The sequence below is a fragment of the Eptesicus fuscus genome, chromosome 12, assembly GCF_027574615.1.
Source record: "Eptesicus fuscus isolate TK198812 chromosome 12, DD_ASM_mEF_20220401, whole genome shotgun sequence".
NCBI classification, from domain to species: Eukaryota; Metazoa; Chordata; class Mammalia; order Chiroptera; family Vespertilionidae; genus Eptesicus; species Eptesicus fuscus.
Window position 1 is genome coordinate 81420097 of NC_072484.1, and position 22599 is coordinate 81442695.

Sequence of the window (22599 nt, forward strand, 5' to 3'; positions counted from 1 at the left end):
TGGCCTCGGACTTCTGGCCTCCAGACGGGGAGCAGCCGCCCAGTCCTAAGTACTTGGGTAAGGCAGCCTGAGCTGGGTAAGACAGAAGCCCAGAGGTCAGACCCTTCCCTGCCAGTTCCCAAAGCGGGGCTTGTCAGAGGGGGCTGATGCCCGGGGCCTGCAGGCTGCAGGTTGAGCATGGACAGACATTATTTGAGGAGCTTGGGCTCCTGAAGGCTGGAGCCTGCAGTTGAGGGGCCTGCCTGGGTCCCGCAGGCCTGGACCTGGCTGCGTCTGTCTGGTGTGCTTACCGTCAAAGGCGTGGCCTGGGCAGCGCCAGCCCCCAAGTCTACACAAAGTCCTGAGGGGCCAGCAGCAGTTTTGTGGGGATGTCCCAGCCCGACCCGTGACCTCAGCTCTCACTCACCCTCCCCGAGGCAAGCATGGCCCTTAGCTTCTTCTCCCTCCTCCCCTGGTTCCTTTCCAGTGTCTTTCCTGCCTTCCAGAACCTCAGGCTCTTTTCTGGCTTCCAACGTGGTTCCCAAGTGGTTTTAATTAGACAATCTGATAACTGTGGACGGTTACCCAGGAAACTAAGACTCTTAATCCTCCAAAAATGCCTGAGTCCCCAGGAAGGCCCTGGTGGGGGGAAGGCAAAGCTCTTTATTGAAGGTGGGTATGGTGTTACCCCAGCTGTCTCTGGCCCCGGCCCTGCCCACATGGATGGCGGCCTTTCACTATGACCGTGGAAGGAGCAGGCTTCAAAGCTGCATTTCTTTGTCATTATACAGTGATGGGAGGGAGGGGAAGGAATGTCTCCGCTGTCTGGCACTGTCTGACTTGCTCAGCGTTAGTTCTTCCAAAGCATCGATGGGATAAAAGGCTGAGCACCTAAGGGCGTCTGGCCTAGTCCCCAGCCCCCGGAGTAGGCCTATGGTTCAGATAGCTCCAGTCCAGTACACCTGCCTCTTCCCTTCCTGCCTCCTGAATGAGGTGACACCTCTCTTACCCATAGCCCAGCCTCAGGCTCCTGCTGGGGAGTGGGGGGGGGGGGTGGGCAAGGGCGGGCGGAACACACTTACACGTTGCCGTACTCCATCTCGGTGATGGTGATGGTCTTGACGTGCCAGAGCAGCTCTCTCTTGGGGATGAACCGCTCTTCCCTGGCAAGGTGGCCCACGCAGATGGCAGCAAGGTCCCCCAAGTAGACGCTGTCAAACTCAAATGTGTCTGTGGTCCCCCTGCAGGACATAAAGATGTGGCCAATGAGAGCTCCCCGTGCCCACTCACAGAAGGAAGCATTTATTGAGTACCTACTGTATTCTAGGCTCTGGCCTGAGGAACAGGAACAGAATGGCAAGAGCTGATGTCAGGTCTCCATCCCTTGAGGGGTTCAGACTACGTTTGGAAGAAGACAGTCACCACCATTAAAAAGTCCTGCCTGGCCCTAATCGGTTTGGCTCTGTGGATAGAGCGTCGGCCTGCAGACTTGGGGGTCCCAGGTTCGATTCCGGTCAGGGGCATGTGCCTTGGTTGCGGGCACATCCCCAGTGGGAGGTGTGCAGGAGGCAGCTGATCAATGTTTCTCTCTCATCGATGTTTCTGACTCTCTATCCCTCTCCCTTCTTCTCTGTAAAAAAAAAAAAAAAAAGTCCTGCCTGCTGCCTGGCCCCAGCACCAGTGGATGGCAACAACGCATGGGGTTGAGAGCAGTTGAGGTCCTGGGCCCTGGGCATTGGCCAGAGAAGGTGATGGGATAAGAGAGGGAGGGAAGAGTCCTCTGTTGTGGACCCAAACTGGCAAAGCCATGAGATGGAAAGAGCAGGGTGGGGAGGTGCAGACATTTCTGGGGGTAGTGCTGGTTTGGCTGCAGGCTGGGTCCAGTGAGGGAAATGCAATAGAAAGGAGGTGAGAATTGCCTGACCAACATGGCTCAGTGGTTGAGAGAGGTTCAATTCCCGGTCAGGGCACATACCCAGGTTGCGGGCTCAATCCCCATTGTGGGGTGTGCAGGAGGCAGCTGATCAATGCTTCTCTCTCATCATTGATGTTTTTCTCTTTCTCTTCCTCTCCTTCCTCTCTGAAATCAATAAAAATACATTAAAGAAAGAAAGAAAGAAAGAAAGGAAGAAAGAAAGAAAGAAAGAAAGAAAGAAAGAAAGAAAGAAAGGAGGTGAAATGCAGCAGTCTGTGGTCTGTAAGTGCCAATCAGAGTTCAGACTTTGTCCTGACGTAGAGGGAGTTTAAATAAAAGGCAGGTGAGTTATGGGAGGGAGAGAAGCAATTTTGGAGAGAGTGGGGAGATGAAGTGGGCATCTGAGCAGCTCAGAGGCAGCTCTGATGGGGGGAGGAGGTGAGATTCTCCAGGCTGTGTCTGCCAACAGGGAGCTGTGAGTGGAGGCTCCTTTATACGAGACCCACTTTTGGTTTTCCTATAAAGAACCTTAGAGGCTGTCCCTTCCCTTCCTCCTTCTAACCAGAACTTAATTCGATGCTGTCTTCCATGCTTCTGCGATTGTACGGGCGGAAGTCCTCCTTTTCAACTAGACCGCGAGTTCCTTGTCTGTGTGGACATGGGATGAAAAAGTCTGCAGTGATTCTGGGTCTTGTTGCACAGTGGGGTCTCTTTAATTAATTAACTAGTTGTTGCTGTAGCTTTCTGTTAACCTTTTTTTTAAATTGGCATATCTTTGATATATAACATTGTGTAGATTTAAGGTGTACAACACATTAATTTGATAACATATATTGTACTATGATTGCCAGTACAGTGATAATTAGCATCTCAATCATATTATGTAATCATCCTTTCTTTTTAGTGGCTGGAATAATTAAGTTCTAGTCTCTTATGGTGGACTCTCTTTATTTATTTTTATAATATATTTTTATTGATTTCAGAGAGGGAGAGAGATATAGAAACATCAATGATGAGAGAGAATCATTGATAGGCTGCCTCCTGCACGGCCCACAGTGGGGATCGAGCTTGCAACTTGGCATATGCCCTAACCCAGAATTGAACTGTGACCTCCTGGTTCAGAGGTTGACGTTCAACCACTGAGCAACACCGGCCAGGCTGGTGGAATCTCTTTAAATGGCAGTCCCCTCCTAGCTTTTCCTTTATGAACCTCCTGTTTCATCCCTAGGAGGTCCCATGGAGTCAGCACACAGTAGGTACTCAACAAGCACTTGCAATTTAAGCCCATTAAACGGCAAGTTTATGACCCCCCAGCAGGGGGCTTCATCCTTGGGGTTCCTCTCTTACCCACCCACCCCCATGCCCCTGTGGGCACCCTTTTTCCTACTTCCTAAAGGCCCGCTGTCTAGAAGAATTTTCCACGAGAAACTCTTTGGATCGGTTCTTCCTGCCCTCCAGGATGAGCCAGACGTTCTCCCTGGTTTCGCCTCCGTTGCCCGTTTCTATGACGATCTCGTAGGCTGCAGCGGAGAAGGTGGGAGAGGGTCAGCGGTGGGGTGGGAGGGGGGAGGTTAAAATGGCCACAATTGAGGCACTAAAAATAGAACCTGCCCTGCTTTGGGGGGCTAGAATGGTGCTCCCATTTTATTTAGAGTAGCAGCCTCTTTGCATGGGGAACATGGTAGCTGCTGGGCCTGGCCCCCTGACACACAAAGCGAGATCATAGGCAAATAATAGGGAGGAGAGGTGGGGCCCCACTACTGGAAGGGTCTGGGAAGCCCCAGGCAGGCAAGACTCTAGGATAAGCCTCAACTCTCTGCAGCAAGCAGTCCCACTCCCATCTTGTCTCAGTTTTCACTCTGGTTTCGGCTCAGCGTCAGTCACAGCCTCCCACTCACTTCCCTCAAGCTTGTCTTGCATTCATTCCATTTGTCAGTGCTGGGCTGGACTCTGGGTGACACTGGAACGCAATCTCTAGCCCCAGACACACAGGCACAGATTAGATAGAACGTGGGAGCCCTGTGACAAAGGGCCCAAGTACCATGAGGCAAGAGGAAAACCCTGCCTCCCTGTTAGTTCTCTCAGCACCTAGAACGTTCTCCCTTGCTCACTCCAACCACTCCGCCTCCCTCTGAGCTGTCCCCAGAGTACTGAGGCGGGCTGCTGCCTTAGAGTTCTGCAATGATGGTCTGCACCGCTCCCCCGCCCACCCATATCGGTTTGGCTCACTCCTTCAGCTTCTATTTCTTATTCAAATGTTACCACCTTTGGTCTGCCCCAACCACCACATCTAAAATTACAACCTGATCCTCCTCCTCTCCCCCCCACAGCACTTCTAGCTTGCTTTACCTATTATTTTCTTGTGTCCCTATCACCTAGAACCTTCTAAAATGCTATGTACTGTATTTTCCGGCATATAAGACGACTTTTTAACCCAGGAAAATCTTCTATATGCCCAGTCGTCTTATACGCTGGAAAATACAGTAATTTACTTATTACTTTATTGTTTATTGAATCTCCTCCCACCTGAATGCAAGCTCCCTGAGGGCAAGGGTCTTCATTTTGCTCACTGATTGGCCCCACATGCCCAGAACAGTGCCCAGCACAGAGGCATTCAGTAAATATTTGATGAACAAATGAATGAATAATTGGGCTAATCACAGGACTCTTCGTGAAGGAGGTGGCATTGCACCTTGGGCTTGAAGAAGAGCCATGACTATAATCAGCAGAAAGTGGAGGAATGTTCTAGGCAGCGGGAGAAGCATGAGAAGATACTGAGGGGTGTAGCAGGGGCTTGAAGTCCACACGATCCAGAACTGATCCCCGGAGTCAAGGCCAGGGATGGAGCTGGCACACAGACAGACACAATAAATATCTGTTCGGAGTGTCCCTATGCATGAAACTCTTACTGCAGTAAATTAATTGGTGAGGATTTGGGGTTCTGAATCCAAAGGGGATAGCTCTGTTTCTGTGCCTTTATCTTGGAGACGTGATGAAGACAATTAAGCAAAGGGATGGCTATGCCTGCTGCTCAGTGTAATGTCCATCCCAGGCCCTCAGCAACATTTTTGCCTTTGTGACTTTTCTCAAGGAGAATCTCTGCTACCTGAAAAAGACAGGATGAATCTGAGCAAAGACTCAGGTAGTCCACAACAGGAAGACACATCCAGAGAGCACTGAACACCTGGAGAAAGGCGGGGCCCACAGAGCCCAGCCTAGGACAGAGCGAATGTAAAATTGCTGAGTCACTGTCAGGGACTAGAACCCTGACAGGGTGGAGAATGGTCCCACTTCTCCCAACATTTTTTTTCCCAGTAGAGGGGGAGGTGTGTTCTGCAAACCATATGCCTGTGAGTTCAAAATGGATCTGGCATTGGTAAGGAAATGGTTTGGAGCATCTCGAGAAACCTCCATGCTCACTGCAATGACCTCAAGGAGGAGATGTGAGAAATGATGCAGATGGAGGGATGTGGAATGCAACTCATTCTTTTCTGAGGGTCCTGAAGGTAAGGGACAGAGGTAAGGCATGTAAGTGAGGACATTTTTAGAAACAAATGTGGTAGATTTTTAGAAACAAATGTTGCTGGTCACAGCAATGGTCTTCTGAGAGAAAGTTTCATTCAACATATTTTCACCTTGCGCTCTTTCCCAAGTCATCAGGCGCTTGATAAAATGTGGAGGCCTGACTCTCAACTTGTTGATAGGCTGCTGGGAGGAAACAGTGGAGACAAAAGAGGATGGGGGCCCTAAAAGAGCAGGCAGGTAGCTGGGGTGAGCCCAGTCCAGGAGGGGTCAAAGTAAGGCTTCCCACAGGGCCAGCAGACCCCCAGGACAAGCCCAGGTGGAGAAGGGGAGCCACCACGTGAGTCACCAGCATGAAGGCCCACCAGCAAAGCTACCCTGAGCTCAGGAAGCATGAGTGTGGTTCGCGTGGCAGGATAGGAGAGGCGGGTAGACCACCTTTTACTTCTTGCGTGTGTTCTGGGCTTGGCATCTGCAGAGGGAGATGGACAAGCAATCCAGAATGCACTAAGAAGAGCCAATATGTCACGTGAGCAGCTGCTGAATAAACAGGTGTCTGTCTTGAGGCAAGACATGCAGGGCACGTGATGCTGTGGAGGAGTGCCAGGGCAGGACCCTGGGCTTCCAGCGGGCACCGGGAACTTCCAGCTTCCTATCGCCTTCTCTACCTCATGTTGCCAGGAACAGTCTCTATTCTGGGGAGCTCCTACGTGGTGAGGATGGGGCGGATAGGCCCCTTCTGGCCAGTCAGAATATTCCCCTGGGGGATACTCTCTTCCCTTCCATAGAGGCTACTGAGCTAGAAGGCTGTGGGGTTGGGGTGGCCAGCAGCCATCTTCCCACAATGCTGAGAAAAAAAACCGTTGAGAAGAAAAGGGGTTTGGAGACATTGAAACCACTGGGGACACTGAAATCACAGCCTCGAGATAGCTCCACTTCAGACTTCCAAGCTCTGGGAACCAGTACACACCCTTTTTGCTGGAGCCAGCTTAGTGTTGGGGTTCAGACATGTACAACCAAGAGTCCTGGCCACTCCTGAAGTTTTCTGTTTGACCTCACTATGCCAAAGGATAGAAGTTTCAGGAACATGACTATGAAGATGGGTTTTCTAACAGAGCTGCCTGGTGAAGCAGTGAGTTGCCTATCCCTGGGCAGCTGGCCATCACCAGACTGTTTTTGGGCTGACTGACCAGGCCTAAGGGCCCCACAAGAGGGGAAATGGAAAATGATAGCTGTAAAGAGGGAAGCGTGGGTCCAGCCTGAGAGACCTTATTTGCCCTTTCAGGTGTGTGAGTTCTCGTATGCATGCATGTATGTGCACAAATGAGCATATGATCCTACTATCCAGGCCTTAGTCTGTATCAATTACAATGGAATCCTAGGGGGTAGGACCTGGGCATCAGTATTATTTAAAGATTGCCAGTGGTTTTCAGCTTCAGCTGCACATTAGATCAAGTGCAGAGGCACATGCTTGCAAAGGGCTGTGAGCAGCTTCCAGAACTGCTAACAAGAATTGGAGGTGAAGGCAGGGAGCAGGAGGATAAATGATGTGGGGCAATCCATCAGTCTGGAGTGCCAGCCAGGCTCAATACTGATAAGACCTCCTGTGGTGGTTCAGAGTCCTGGGCTAGGAATCAGGTCACCTGGGTGCTACTAGCTTACCCATGGGCCTTAGGTGTGTCACTTCACCTCTTTGGATTTTGATCCCCTTACCCATGAGAGAGAGGTGTGCATTGGCTCACGGGGAGGGAGTGGGGCTGTGAGGACCTAAGGTGAACATAGGTGGGGAGTGCTTTCCGCATATGAAGCTCTGTTCAAGTACCAGAGGGTGTTTGTTGTCACAAGCTGAGTGCCCAGAGGTGCCCCTGGTCACAGACACCGAATGTAAGTGCCCCAAGGGCAGGGTCTCTGTTTTATTCATTGGTGTGTCCCAGAGCTCAGAATAGGCTGTGGCACTTAGTAGGTGCTCAATAAGCATGTGCCAAATGGTTAAACAAAGGGAGCCGAGGGATGGCTGTTTGGCTCCAGCTGCATCATTGGTTCCCCTCCGGATGAGCTTCCATCTAAGGACAGAGGTATGGCTGTCTGTCCCCTGTTGGGCAGTGTAAGTGGGTGCCACTCTGTCCTCTGCGGGCTCCTTATAAAGAAACCGATCCGGGTGCCTCCTGGACTCTGGGCCCCTGCCTTCCCGTCTCCAGTTCATACACATCCTTCTAGAACTAACACATGTGCTGCCGACCCTTTGCAATCTCCCTGCAAACCCAAATCCGGCAGGTCTTAGCAGCTGTCAGGCAGGACATGTGTGAGGGAGACTCAGTGATTCTGCTCCAGGCCTCACAAATCTCTCCGGCCCTGAACGCCAGTAGCCTGAGGAGCCTCTGTTGCTCACCTTGGCACTGTGCGAGGGGCTTAAGTGTTCCTATTGCATAAGGGGCTTAAGTTTCTCCTTCTAACAGGATTGTGAGGCTCTAAAGAAAAGGACTGCACCTTCTCCCATTCACTGAGCACCTAACTAACTGCACACCTGTTAGGTACCAAAGCCTACAGAGCTGCAGAGGGCTGCAGACATGAGTGATTCTGTCCCTGACTTCTAGGAGCTTATAGTTGTGCAGGGACACTGTACAAAGGCTGATACAAATCAACTAGGGGTCACAGAGCAGTGTGCACCACTCATAGCATCTAAATTAAAACCGGGCACCCAGCAACGCCTCACTAAGTGCAATTACAGAAGCTGGGAGTCCACCCTCTAAATTAGTGCAGGAATCTTCATACAGACAACTTGACAAATGGGAGGTTGGCTCTCGTTTGAATGCTCCTAGGAACATCAGTGGAATGCAACTCCAAAGCAGCTAATCTTGTCATTTGGTAGTTTGGATGGTGTGGCAGAGATGGGTAGGTGCTTCCCACCAAAGATCCATGTTTCCCTTCCTTGGTGTAGTGTTTGCCAGGAAGGGCTGTCCAGCCAGGGACTACATTTCCCAGGTGCTCTTGCATCAACGTGGAGCCACATGACTAATTCTCACCAATAGAAAGTAAGTCAATGTGTTAGAGAAGGTATTGGGGTACGTCTTCTTTTTTCCCTTCTGCTAGAAATGTGGGAGCCACATGTTGAAAATGGCAGAGACACAGATGAGTGAGCTTGGATCCCTGAATCACAGTGTGGAAGAAAGACTTCCTGCCAAACAACAACACTGGACTGTACCTGAGTGAAAAATACATTTTGTTGTGTTAAACCACTGAGATTTGAAGTTTATCTCTTCTATAGCTGGTGTTACCTTAATAACTAAGGTTGGAAAATCTTTTCTTTATACTGGGATCTACCTTGATGAGCCTTTATCCTCTGTTGGACCCAGACACTGGCATCTGTATTGAAGAAACACCTCCCTGATGGCCATCCCACCTTATGAAGTAATTACTCTTTCCCTTTAAATATCCCCTGAGGAAGGGACCAAAGAGAAAGCAGCTGGTGGAGATGCTGGCTGCCCCCCCCCCCCCTTCCCCAATACACATACACACATTCTGTTTCCAGGAAGTCTTGATTTGGCAGCTATTGCTACTGAAATCAATGGGAAGGAGTTCATGATATAAAAATAAAACAGAGCTCTCGCCAACTTCCTTGCCCAGCCCTCAGGGCAGGATGAGCTTGTCCCCAGTGAGTTTTTCCTCTACCTAATTAGTCCCTGAGATTCAGAGCCAAGATCTGGTACCAGTATCTTGGCTGCTTCAGGTTCACCAAACAACATTTAGGGGTTTACTTATGTACCTCCCCAATACCTCCCCAACAGTATTTCCTTCACTGGGCAGCTGATTCCCCTCCAGCTGTAAGAGTCTCTTCTTTAGATTTGTCAACACCATTTCCCACCTCCTTCCTAAGCTAGTTCTCATTTAGCTGAAGATTCAGCCCAAGCATCACAGCCAGGCTGAGCCCACTGGTAACCCCACGTACTGGTCTCCTCCAGCTCATCGTGGATCTCATTGTTGGCACAGGCCAAGTCACGAACTGTCTGTCCATCCCCCTCAGTCTTGGAGAGCCAGCAGTCACATTGGAAGCGGAAGATCTCGTCGCGGGCGATGTCCTTCACATCCACGTAGCTGAGGTGCCAGCCTGGAAATATCCCTGAGGGAAAGAGATCATGGGGATGAGAGGTGAATGTGCTTTTCCTCCCCTCTGACTGTGTGGTCCTAGACAAGTTCTCTATCTTCTCTGGGCCTTGGTCTCCTTGTTGATGAAATGAGGGGTTGGGTTAGATAATCTCTGAGGGCTTCTGTGGCCCAGAGAGTATAATTCTCTGGAAAGGATCCTTAACTTGGGGTTCATGAACACTTAGAGGATTTGTGTAGGGGACTGAAGCAGTCTATGGGCCCAGAAAAAAATGTGCTATAATTATACAGGGACATTTTGCCAGGGATAGGCTCATTGTTTTGTCAGATTCACAATGAGGTCTCTGAACTAGACCTTTTGGAGTTCATAAAGCTGAAGGATGAATCCTATGACTCCTTGATACCAGTGTCCATCTCGCTCACACCCATTATCCTTATAGAGTCCGTTCAGACATCACCTCCTCCAGCAAGTCTTCCCTACTGTTCTCCCATTGCCTACTCAGCCTGTATCAGGTGTCCTCCTTGTGACCCTAGCACTCTGAAGACATGCCCTGATCACCCTGTTTACATGCGTCTCCTCCCATAGATCATGAGCTTTTGAGGGCAGGGACTAGGCTTATTTGTTGTTGTTTCCTCAATGCCAGCATAGAAAATGGCATGTAGCAGTTGCTTAATTAATGCCAAATGAATATTTTATAATTTGAGAACATTCACTGTTTGACAATCAGAGGAGGGGGTCATAAACAGATATTTCTGTAGGGTACGTTGCTAAACCTGACACATCTTTCCCTAATATTAAATAATCAGCTGTTTCTGTTATAATTGGCAGGCATTCCTTTAGAAGTGTTCCTCAAATTATAGCCATCACATATGAATCTATGTGTATTTTTTCTGTGAGCTGCATGCTATCTGCACTGTGCATTGGTTCAGTTACTCTCAACCCTTCAGTGTTCTTGAGAACTCAAAAGCCGAAGGACCACATGTGGGGAGAAATTCCAGTGGTGTAACATGTTATGATGATAATGATTTCTGAGGTCCTTTATATTTCTATGAATTCATATTATTCAAAAGAAAACATATAAAGTCATTTTGTGGTTAAAAAAATTCCTCCTTTCAGGAGAGTTTTTATTTCAGAGGAAGCAAGACAGAGCAAGATGAATTATAAAATCAACATTCTTGTGTTGTAATTTGTTCTGTATTATAAGAGCTATCTGGTAACTGGAATTAAGGAGAAGAATTCATCGTTTATCTTTATTTCTCTCTATAAACTATATTTCATAGTAACCAAATAGCCTGAGAGACAATTTTTATTAACAGAATTCTAGCTGATAAGTGGATAAGAAGTGACAATTAGAAAATCATCATTTATAACCCTAATAGATCATCACTGGATGAAGCCATGAGATGAAAACTTATGGGGGAACTTTACAATGGAGTAATCAGGCTGACAGTCCCTGGGTCCTATTGTATGTGGGTGTCAATAAGAGTGGGACTGCTATGATGTAACATAAACTACACAGGTCCCGTTTTAAAGTCATGCTGATATCACCTAGAAAGTATTCTTGCCAAAGAAAGTTGAACCTGAATCTAATCAAGCCTTGAGAGCTGGCTTTCAGGTTATAGGAAATATGGGGAATAAAGAGGCAGCAACACCACCAAGAAGCAAACAGATAGGGTCCAGAATGTGGGAATTCTATAGCTCATTGAACCCCATTCCTTCAACAAGTTAATGGTATAGAAAAGTAAAGGGAGTAGACACTGCTCTACAGTAAAAGAGATTAAGGAGACATAACAACTAAATGTAGTGTGTGGACCCTTTTTGCATAAAGATTCAAATAAAATCAAAAGTGCAGACATTTTTATGTTATTAAGAAAATTTGTATATGGAATGAAAATTGGATATCACAAAAATCATTGTTAAGTGTAATAACAGCATGGTGATTTCATAAGAAAATATGAAACATACTAAAAAGAGAAACATATTAAATATGTTTGGGATGAAATGACAGGTTTAGAATTTTATTTTATACTAGAGGCCTGGTGCATGAAATTTGTGCATGGGGGGAGGGGTGTCCCTCAGGCCGGCCTATACCCTCTCCAATCTGGGATCCCTCTCACAATCTGGGACTGCTGGCTCCTAACCACTCACCTGCCTACCTGCCTGATCATTCCTAACCACTCTGCCTGCCTGCCTGATGCCCCTAACTGCTCCCCTGCCTGCCTGATCACCCCTAACTGCTCTCCCCTGCCAGCCTGATCACCCCTAACAGCCTCTGCCTTGGCCCCACCACTATGGCTTTGTCCAGAAGGATGTCTGGAAGGATGTCTGGTCTAATGAGCATGTTACCCTTTTATTAGTATAGATCTTCCAGCAACCAAAAAGAAACAAAGAAAAAATAAAAAGGGTAAAGCAAGCATGACAAATTATAATTGTTGAATCTATGTGATGGGTATGTGGACGTTCATTAATATATTTCCTTCACTTTTGTACACATTAAAAATTTTTCATAAAAAAAGAACAATTAAGTAAACAAAAAAGATAGAAAGGTAGATTCAGGGAAAGAAGATTGATATGATATTAAATTAACTAAATATTTGTAACCTGACTTGCACAGTAATTTTTCAGGATCCTCAACTTTTTTTGTGTGGAATACTCTCAAACAAAATATATTTGTCCTCATAAATTTCTATGCAAGGGAAGCATAATATAGCTTGAGTATTTTTAAACGATATATGAAAAAAATGTGACATGGAGAGCACTTAAGGACATGTTTAGCTGCCTTAGCTTATATTTAACATTTAAACTTCCATTCCTGGAGGAGAAAGTTACTATAAAGAGAAAGTTAGGCACAGAACTTGGGCTTCCTGACCCTAATAACCCAACCATCTGGGTTTAATAAGGATACAGAAATATTCTTTTCCCTGCCAGTGACATGGTCCTGCTTTCAGATCCAAAGTCTGGGTGAAGGGGGGAAGGCCCCTTTCTCTGCCTACAAAGGGAAGAAGATAATATCAATGACTCAGGATTTTTTTTTTTATGTCAAAGAGCCATGATGAGGCCAAGGCAATCCCAGAGTCTTGGGTTATCCAAGGGAGGAATCAAGGTCTTTGAAGAGCTTGGCACCTAAAACACTGTTTATAGCTGTCCATGGTGCTGAACGACCTCTTTTCATTCAGGATTTTGACAGTCAGTGATGAGATAGAAAGAATTGACAGTCCGGATTTTTGCATAGAAGAAAAAATACATCAAGAAAACTGAGAAAGTCTAATATGCACACAATAAATGTCCTTGACTGGCAGCCAGTATTAGAGGACCTCATCAGGACCCTGAAGTTCATGACCAGTATAATCCTTTATAGGAAATCCACAGGAAGTGAATCTAGTGACATAGCCTTTTTCTTTTTCTTAATTTTTATGTCTGAACTAGGAAGACAGTGCTCCAATGTCACAGAAAATTGAGAACCATTCATCCTCCTGGGAGAGAGCAGGAGGGACTAAGCCTCTCCAGAAACACTGGCTCTTTTAATCAATGGACACATCGACATGGTGGCCACCAGCCTTTCTTAGTTGTCTGCCACCCCGGGGAGGGGCTCGGGTGGAGTGCTGAGGCCTACCCTCCCCAACCACCCTGACCTTGAGCTGGAGGTACCTTTGCTGTCGTGCCAGACCCTCAGCTTGCAGAGGTGACCCAGGCTCAGCATGTCAGGGAAGTTGAACGTATCCGTGTTGTTCCGTTCAAACTTGTTCCAGTTGGCCGACTGCTTCAGGGCAAGGGTCCCGCTGTCCCCATTCTCCCCAAAGATGGTGATGAACACGTTGGCATCAGTGCCCGCACCTGGTAAGATACAAGACAAGGGCTCTGGGTGCTGGGCTCTCTGACACACACCCCTCTTGCTCTGGCCTCCTTGGAGGAGCCAGGCATGCAGATGGCGAGTTCAGAGTCAGTTAGGCTAGGGTGATGTAGATACTTTTTGTCCCCACTCTTGTGTCTCCTATTCTATTCTTCGTTTATCTCTGTGCTTTGTACATGCTGGTGGGCTCACTGGGGTCCTGGTTAGCATGTATGAATGGTTTAGTACAAGAACTCACCTAGTTCTGGGGGATATGCCCACACTTACATGAAATGCCATGTAGACTGGCTTTATAGTTTAGAAATACAGGTTCCCTCCTACACACTGTAGGTGCAGAGGAAACAGGAAAGTTTCTTGTTTCCAAGATCTGCCTCTGGTTGTCATACTACACCAGAGTTCATATCATTTGCTTAGGCCAGATATAGAGGTATTGACCCCAGTTAAAAAGAAAATGCTTCGGGAAGAGGTGACCCTGTGAAGCTCTTTTGATACAGACCTTGTGGTCATCAATAAATTTATCAATTATTTTCTGAGGGTGCATCATGAGGGGATGACGGGGCTTGAAAATATGTGGAACTTTAAACAAAAAGAGTGAAAGCTCCACTGTGAGGACAAAAAGGAAGAAGGGAGGGGCCTAAAACAAACTTTACCAATTGTACTGGCCCATCAGTTATGCCTGAGATTTTGCCACGAGAGCTTCATTTCTTTGGCTAAATGTTTCTCTCTTGAAAATGTAAACTACCAGGGCCAAAAGCGAATCCTAAAGTAGCCATTTTTAATCAGTGTAAATGAGTTTTCCAGGTTCCTTGCCACAGCCCCTGGAGAACAGGATTGATATGGGGAGTGGGGTAGGTAGGAGGCACTGCCTTCATGAGAAGAGTGTTTCCTCTCAGCTCCAGGCCTTTGCACACACTAGTGTTTTGCTTGTTGTCCCCTCTGCCTCAGTGGCTTCTGTTTGACTTTCTGGACTAGATTTTGGCACCACTTCTAGGAAGCCCTCCATGACTGTTGTCGCTGGTTCCCATCTAGGTAAAGTGCCTTTCTCTGGGTTCCCCAGCACGTATGCTGACAGAACCTCACTGTCATTGCTCTATGACAATATCAAACCCACAGAGGCCCAGGGTCATATCTCCATCCTAAGACCCTAGGCCAAAGCTGGCACACAGAAGAAGGTTGCAAAGCACAGGGATGTGGGAAGGAACCGATGGGTGTCAGGGGTACATGGCACCTGGGTGAGGGGCATTAGGAAATAGCAGGAATACAGAGGTGCTAACCATACTGTTCAATATTGTTCTCCCTCCACTTCTCTGAGGGAGGAGGAACAGCCAATTCAGTCCCTGGGAGGAAGTCCTTCTGTCTAGACAGAAAGTAACACATTGTGGAAAGGACTTGGGTTGACTAAGTTTTGGAAGGCCATCTAAAAAATGTCCTTGAAGAGTCCAGGACTTGAGCCAGAACTTGAAGAGGGGCAAGAGTAGTGGGAGGTGAGAGGTGGGAGGTGGGAGTGGGAGATGTGGGGACCCCTGACTCACCCAGGATGTCACTGGTCTTAACCGAGACGGTGTAGGAAGTGTACTCCATCATCTCCTCCCCGTTGATGACGGCACACATTTCACACACCAGGGTCTTCTTGCCCTTCCGCTGGGACAGCCAGTCTCCATAGTAGAACATGGTCAGGTCTCCAGTGTTCATGTTCTTCAGGAGAATCTGGGTGAGAGGACCTGGCATGGGAATGCCCTTCCCACCCACCAGCCCCCACCCGCTAATGCAGCCCCTTTGGCTGAACCCCAAGGACCCAGAACCCCAGTTTTGAGACAAGTTCTTCTGACTTGGGCTCAAGATGAGTGGAAAGGGTCCTCCCTGAGATGAAGACCCTGCCCTGTGTGCCTTGCACAGGTTCTGAAATCCCCACCATGATGACTCTAGTCTAGGGATTTGGAAATGGGCACTTTGTCCAAACATGTTTCCAAGGCTGGGCACAAGAAACATTTGCTGAGTGAAAGACTTGAAAGTGGATCAACCAAACACTGTCATCCAACTAGGTAAAGTGCCTTCCTCTGGGTCCCCTAACACGTCTGCTGACGGGACCTCACTGTCATTTACTGAAGTTGGCCAGATTGCCCTTGGCATGGGCACCATATTGTTAGCTCAAAAAAAAAAATCTGCTAATGGCTAAGAGGGGATGTAGGAGCCTGGGGGATTCGGGATAGAGGGTCTTTGGTTGATGGGGGATTAGAGACTGATTCAGGGAGAATAGAGGTCCAAGACAGAAAAAGAGACACCACTAACTGAGTGATCACAGGGACACCAATAGCATTCTTGCTGGGCTGCTTCAAGTTCCCACCACAGTTTCTCTCTGTCCCAGCCCCTGCTGCTCCCCTCACTCCTCCCAGCTCACTTCCTCAGGAAGCCCACACCAAGCCTCTGCTTGCTGCAGTGCATGCTGTGTTCTCTGGCAGCTGATTCAATTTTGACTGGGCATAAATAAATAAAACTGTGTTCTTGGATTAATTCATGTCAAAGGGGGTCTATAGGATTCTTTACTGGTTAGGTTTGTGTAAAAACCCTCTCAGGTGACATTTGCACTTTATTAAGTCACTGACAACCCAAAAGAGCAGGAAGATGGTGTGGGCCGTGGTGGAAGGGAGAGCGAGGGTACAGACACTTTACCCTCTCCAGGAACCACTCGGGCCGGCTGCCCAGGCCGTCAATTCGGATCCGCATCTTGGTGAATGGAGCAATGTCCAGGATCTCCATGAGGAAGGTGTCATTCTGCTCCCGCTCAAATCTGGGGGTGCAAAGCAGGGGCATGAAAAAGGGAAGCTGGCTGTGGTGAGGGGCCCAGATTGTGTCACAGACCAGTTCAGGGTAAGGAGAGAACAGACTTTTACTCAGCCTCCCTCTCAATTCCCACTGAATCCCCAATAGCCTGTCTCTTGCACCCCAGATGTGTTCTCGAAATACTGGGTTAAGTGAGTTTGCCTGGTAGAAATGGTCCTGAATCAAGACCTACCAGTTCTGGGTCTTAATCTCATCCTGCTAGCCACCTAAGCCACCCAGCTTCCCTTAGGGACTTGGCTTCCCCATCTGTGGTCTGGGGAGAATGACTCCAGCCCTGCGATCTCAGCAGGGCTCCCACACTGAGGGGCTGCCTTGGAGAAATGGTCAGCCTTTGATCCATGTCCCCCAAGGCCTAAGTCCTTCTGTGAAATAGTGCCCTCCCAGCCTAAGACTTTGGCCAGATCAGCCTCAGGCTGTTCCCAGTCACAGATACTAATGCGTGAGTGGGTGGTGGGTACTTTCCCCAGGATAGCCTTTAGCAGGGGTGGGAGCCAGGAGAAAACCAGCATAGAAAGGGAACACAGGGAAGCCAGTGGCCATGCTCCCCAGTTGTCACCTCTTCAGCTGCTTCTCTGAGTAGATACACAGGGCAAACCCAGGACAACTTCAGCAACCTGTTCTGAGCCTGAGGCCCAGGAGATTCACACTGACATGATACTCTCAACTAGTCTACAGACCTTACAGTAAACATTTCCTAGTGATAGGTGGAAGGGAGGGAGGGAAGGAGGGAGGAAGGGAGGGAGGGAGGAAGGGAGAGAGTAAAGGAGGGAGGGAAGGAGGGAGGGAGAGAAAGAAAAAGAAGGAAGAACAGGTGGGTTATAGAATGAGGTAATCAAGGAAGGCTTTCCTGGAAGAGGTAGGTTTGAGCTGGATCTTGAAAGAGAAAGATCTTGAAATACAAAAGAGTGGGTGAAGAGCATTCCAGGAGCGGGGAATCATAGGGACAAAGGTGTGGAGGCTGGAAGGCCCCAAGGTATGAGGGTGTGGGAGGGAAGCAATCTGGCTGAAGGCAGGGTCAGGGTAGAAAGTGGAGAACTAGATGTGTGAGGGGCAAGGGGCAGAGGTGGCTCCTGGATACCTGGCCTTCTTTTTGTCCAGCTTCATTTCCTCTGTGCTTCCATTGATGCCATAGAGGGTCATAAAGATGTTGGAGTCGGTGCCACCGCCAACCACGTCGCCTGTCCACACAGTCATCTCATACAGCTCCTGCCATGAGAGGGATGCGGGTCCTGAGCTTTGGCCTCACCCACCAACCCCACTGACTTGCCTCATTCTGACCAGGGCAAGACAACACTCTCTCTAAGCTCTGTGGCTCTGAAGAGAGGCCACCCGCCCCCATCAACTATGAATGACTGGAGAGCAAGAGTCAGACCTGTCACTCTATGTCCCCCACTGTGCCCAGGTTAGTACTAGAGGGAATTTCTTTCACATAGAGAACGTGTGTGCAGCAGATACATGACTGACAGTCCCAGCGTTGACCGATTCCTCAGTGAATAGAATCCCAACCTAACACCATGCAGCACATGGTGGCAGGACAGAGGCTTTGGGAGCCTCCAGAGCTCCACTGGAGTCCCAGACCCCCCATCTGCAAGCTGTTGAACGTAGGCAGATGCCCCCCCGCCTTGCCAGCCTCTGCTTTGTCCTCATGAAATGGGGGCAAACACTTGGCAGAGTTGTGACAGCTGCAGACACTGGGCCTGCCACGTGGTTTGGCCTTAAGAAGTGGCACCAGTTCTGGGTGACTGTCCCCCCTGCGTGCCGCAGCCAACAGACACCCCGCACATCGGGGAGCGAGGAGTCCATTGGGGGTGCTGTTTAAGGGAGCTCAGCCTCCGTCCACTTGTGACATGGGACAACCTCCTAGTCTATCTGAGTTTTGCTTTAGTTTGGAACTTTTCCCTTTGGCCTGAGGTTTGCTGCAAAGAGGATATAGTCCCTTTGTCTCCACCAGAGGGGGGGGGGAGTAGCCTGCTCTTCCCAGGACCCCCACTGAGGCCCTGCCTTGGTTCTTCTTCTGAGAAGCAGCTTCATGGCAAAAGGGGCATCTTTACCATGAGCCGGGGTGTCTTCTAGCCTTGGCTTCTTATTCCATTCCCTCTCACCTGGTGCCCAAGGACTAGCAATTAGACCCCAAAGGCTCAGGAGTGGCTGGCACACAGAGCAGAGGAAATGCCAGGCTAACCATCTCCTTTGCACACACCTGGCCTCTCCCTTCCCCTGCAGCTGCCACGTGGTAGGTATTCTCATCTGTGCAGGTGCCTGGTACCCACACACCAGAAGCTTTAGAACTCAGAACCCACGTTATCCATCACAGTGATCATGCCAGCACTGCTGGACCTGATGGGTGCTGTGTGCTTGTCAAGCAGCGGCTAGAACCTTTGCCATGGATACCAAGATCAGAAGGAGTGTTTTCAGGCCTGGCCCAGGCCATAGGTTTGTTGAGGGAATAATTGAGGAGCCTTTTGCTTTACCAGGAAACTCCATGTAGACCATCTAACAAGGGCATCTGATGGGCATGTAGCTAGTGAGAATGAAAGCAGGAGCCTGATGCCTTTTTGCTCTTATCCAGACAGACATGGAACATAGAAGGGTCAAAATGGGCGCCTCGTGGTCCTAAGGAGACTGGCTCCCTCCAGACTCCTGTGTTCTCTGTGTCCATATCTCTCTCCTTTTATATGTCTCTTTTTATATCACAGTTGTGTTTCCAGAAAGAAATACCAAAATGGGGCTTTTGTAATTCCAGTCTGATATCAGGTGTCCTGGGGAGACGGCTAGCCCAAAGAATCCTGTGGCTCTTTGTAAAGCGACAAACCTGTGTTATTTTGTCACACGGATAACAGGGATGTGGGTCCGGATTTCCATGGACTGAAGAGCTGAGAGGGAGATGCAGGCGTGCCGTGGGCTGTACATGTGCTGGGGGCTGGCTGTACATGTGCTGGGGGATGGCTGTACATGTGCTGGGGGCTGGTGCACGCGGGGAACTGGGTCAGGACAGAGGTCCTGGGAGAAATTGTGTGCTCACCCACACAGACCGTCTGGCCACAGATGGAGTCATCTGGGGAAGGGAGGAGGGCTGTCTATGTTGTAGAAAGTTCTGTCCTCTGGCTTCACGCAGGGGAGGGACAGGCATCTACTCTCCTGCCTGTCAGGTTTTTACAGCCAGTGACTCAGCCCTTCCTTCTGTTTCCATAGACAACACGGCAGCGCATGCTCAGGCCAGGGTGGTTTCTTCTGACCTTTGTGGGACAGCTTCTAACTTAAATCTAGTCTCCCATTGGTTTGGATTCAGAAACCGAGATGAGGGCTAAAGCCTTCTGTTGACCCCGCGGCTTTCCCAAGAGAAAGAGAAGCCTGCGGGGTCACGTGACTAGATGCCTCTGGGCTGCCAACCAGCCATGTTCCCTGGACATTAGCACCCAGTCATCCTCCCTGCTGCCCAGCACTGACCTGTGAGTTTATATAACTCATCCCAGATCATTTGGTCAGTTAGAGGTGGAGCCAGGGCAGGTGGTCAAAGGGTCTTGTGTAGACAGCTCTCCCAGAGGCTCACGGAACCCCAGTGCCACCTGTCCCCATCATGTCCTAGAGGGGCTGATGGAGCAGACTTGGAGAATACTGACTCTGAGAATCTATGTAAAGCTGCTACTTTGCAAGACTCATCGTGATCATATTAGTTAAGATCTTAACATGAAACAGAATGGCAAGCATGATTTCTGGGTGCTATAGGAAAAGACCAAGGCCCAGAGAGGCTAACTGACTTATCGAAGGTCATACAGCAGCAGACCAAAAGAGACCAGAGTCTCCTGGCTCCAAGCAAAGTGCATCTGGCTGGTAGACCAGGCTGAAGCTTCGGCCAACACCCCAGGGATGAGTTTCCTGCTTCCCTCACATTCATCTCCCTACCGCTCCCCCACACCACCTTGCACTGCTCTTGCTGTGCAATGCACACACTCAGGGCCCATCTATACCTTCACCCCAATGTTCACCACCGTGGCATCCAGGAGGTCAAAGACTCGGGAGGTGACGCCATCTCCTCGGTCCTTGGCGAGCCAGCAATTGCAGCGCAATGTGTACTTGGTGCCCAGGGTGGGCACAGCCAAACTCAGCTCCTCCACCAGCCAGCAGCTCTCGGGGGAGGCCCCATCATGGCCCAGCTATGTGGGGACACAAGGGGCTGTGAGGATCTGGGCACCACTGGGAAGGAAGCCCTCTCTGCCCTGCTCAGCATCCCCTTCAGCCTCCTCCCTCAGTACTTCCTTCCAATATGCTCTGGATTCACTGACCCAAGTCCCTCCCTTGAGGGGAAAAGATTTTGCAGATACAATCAGATGACTTTGAGTTAAAAAAAAAAGATTATTCTGGGTGGGCCTGGCTTAATCAGGTGAGCCCTTTTAAAAGAGGGTCTAGACATCGGAGATAGAAGAAGTCAGAGAGATTTGAAGCAGAAGACATCTTCTATTGGCCTTGAAGAAATGAGCTGCCATGTTTTGGAGGGGGTCACATGGTAAGAAATGCGGGCGGCCTCTGGGAACTGGAGGCCTCAGTCCTACAACCACAAGGAAATAGATTTTGCTGATAACCAGTGAGCTTAGAACAGGATCCCAAGCCTCAGCTGAGACCACAGCCCCAGCAGCAACTTGATTTCAGCGCAGTGGCATATTGGGAAGAGAACCAGCTAACTCACACTCACTAGTAGATTCCTGTCCCAGGAAAATGTGAGATGATACATTCGTGTGCTCTTAAGTTACTAAGTTTATGGCCATGGGTTACACAGCAATAGAAATCGAATACACAAGGTGTTCCCATTGGGTGGAAAACTGGGACCTGGAGGGGTGGGCGACTCACCCAAGGTGATGGCAGAGGCCAGGGAGTCTTCCCCTGCTACCTGCTCTGAGTTGGGGCTCAGGTCAGTTCCTCTGCCTGCCCTCCATGCCCCTCCCACCCATGTACAGGTCAGCTCCTTCCTTCCTGGGGGTGGTCACTATCCCCAGGCCCCAGGAGCCAGCACCTCTATTTTCTTGATGACGCCGACATCCAAGCCTCCGACGTAGAACTCCTCCACGGAGCCGCAGCTGAAGCCCTTCTTCCCTCGGGGATAGTCCAGCCAGATGCGGTTACTGACCTCATCGTCCTCTCCGATGAGGATGATGAAGGCCCGGCTGTCCGTGGCTGCGTCCTTGTGTTTCGCAGTGGTGACTGACACATAGTAGGGAATGACTGCAAGAGATCAGGGGCCCCACCTCATGACAGGCCAGGTGGACCAGGGCAGGCTTAGCGTGGACTTGGAAATGAGACTTGGAGACTTTGCCTCCCTGCCTCTGAGACAAAGTGCAAGGGAGCCTTCCAGACGGGTGAGTGTCTACCCTCCAAAGAGTGAGGGAGCTGTTGACTCCCAAGTGAAGATCAAAGAGAGCGTCCTTGCCACATGAAAACTTAGTTGCCCCTAGCACTCCCAGGTGAAGTGGGTAAGAACAACCACCTTTCCCCAAGTACAGGGGATGCCAGAGAAGCTTCCTATATCAGCAAAAATGAGGTCAGCAAAACCAAGGTCTCACAGAAAGTAGGAATTTAGGGAAGAAGAATAGAAGAGTATTATGTATGTAACATGGTAAATGAAAATTCTAGGAAGTACCCATTTCCATCCACTAAACCAGATGGATCAGCATAAAAACTTGCTCAGGTCATGTGGCAGAGAGTTCTAGTTGCCCACCCAGTATTTGTTCTATTTGCAGCTAGGGGCAGTCATGATATGTAAGCGGATGTTGTTGGAAATTTTTATTTTATTTTTAAAATAGGTTTTTATTGATTTTAGAGAGAGGAAGGGAGAGAAAAAGAGAAGGGAGGAGAGAGAATCATTGCTCTGCTGCCTCATGCACGCCCCCTACTGGGGATAGAGCCCACAACTCGGGCATGTGCCCCAACCAGGAAGCAAACTGTGACCTCTTGGTTCATGGGTCAACACACTCAACCACTGAGCCACACAAGCCTGGCAGGAAAATTTATTTTAAAGGATCTGACTCAACAGGGAGGAGCACCTTTTTGCCCCTTACCTTTCCATTCATTCTGCTTGGGGTGTGGATGTGATGGCTGGAGCTCCAGCAGTCACCTTGGAACCATGGGTGGAAGCCACTTGGGAGGTTGCCAGAGTGATTAAGTTGAAAGAGCCTATCTCCCTGACTTCACTGGAGCTGCTATCTCAGCACCAACTGTCTACCCTTGAACTTCTTATGTGAGAGAAAAGAAAAATCCCTCCATTGTTTAAGTCACTATCTCCAGGTCTCTGACACTGGCAGTTACTATTGATACAAGTTGGAAACCCTTCTCCTGGCTCATCTTCCTCACTAGCTTGGGAGACACTGCCCTGGTGTAGTGGGTTATAGCTTATGCAAT

The 22599-nt window shown here is 49.1% G+C and overlaps 1 protein-coding gene across 2 annotated transcripts in view; it reads right to left on the minus strand.

Annotated features, from left to right (window-relative positions):
• Positions 1 to 22599, minus strand: part of LOXHD1 (lipoxygenase homology PLAT domains 1) — a 102880-nt gene that overhangs the window by 5189 nt on the left and 75092 nt on the right. Inside the window, exons 32-40 of one of the 2 annotated variants that reach the window (XM_028135951.2) lie at positions 21218 to 21426; positions 20178 to 20363; positions 17288 to 17415; positions 16039 to 16156; positions 14901 to 15075; positions 13167 to 13352; positions 9363 to 9533; positions 3282 to 3414; positions 1062 to 1220 (exon numbers count right to left, since the gene is read on the minus strand). In XM_028135951.2, coding sequence (XP_027991752.2) covers positions 1062 to 1220; positions 3282 to 3414; positions 9363 to 9533; positions 13167 to 13352; positions 14901 to 15075; positions 16039 to 16156; positions 17288 to 17415; positions 20178 to 20363; positions 21218 to 21426 — 1465 coding nt within the window. The remainder of the gene's footprint in view (positions 1 to 1061; positions 1221 to 3281; positions 3415 to 9362; positions 9534 to 13166; positions 13353 to 14900; positions 15076 to 16038; positions 16157 to 17287; positions 17416 to 20177; positions 20364 to 21217; positions 21427 to 22599) is intronic. The other variant, XM_054724003.1, reaches the window with a different exon arrangement.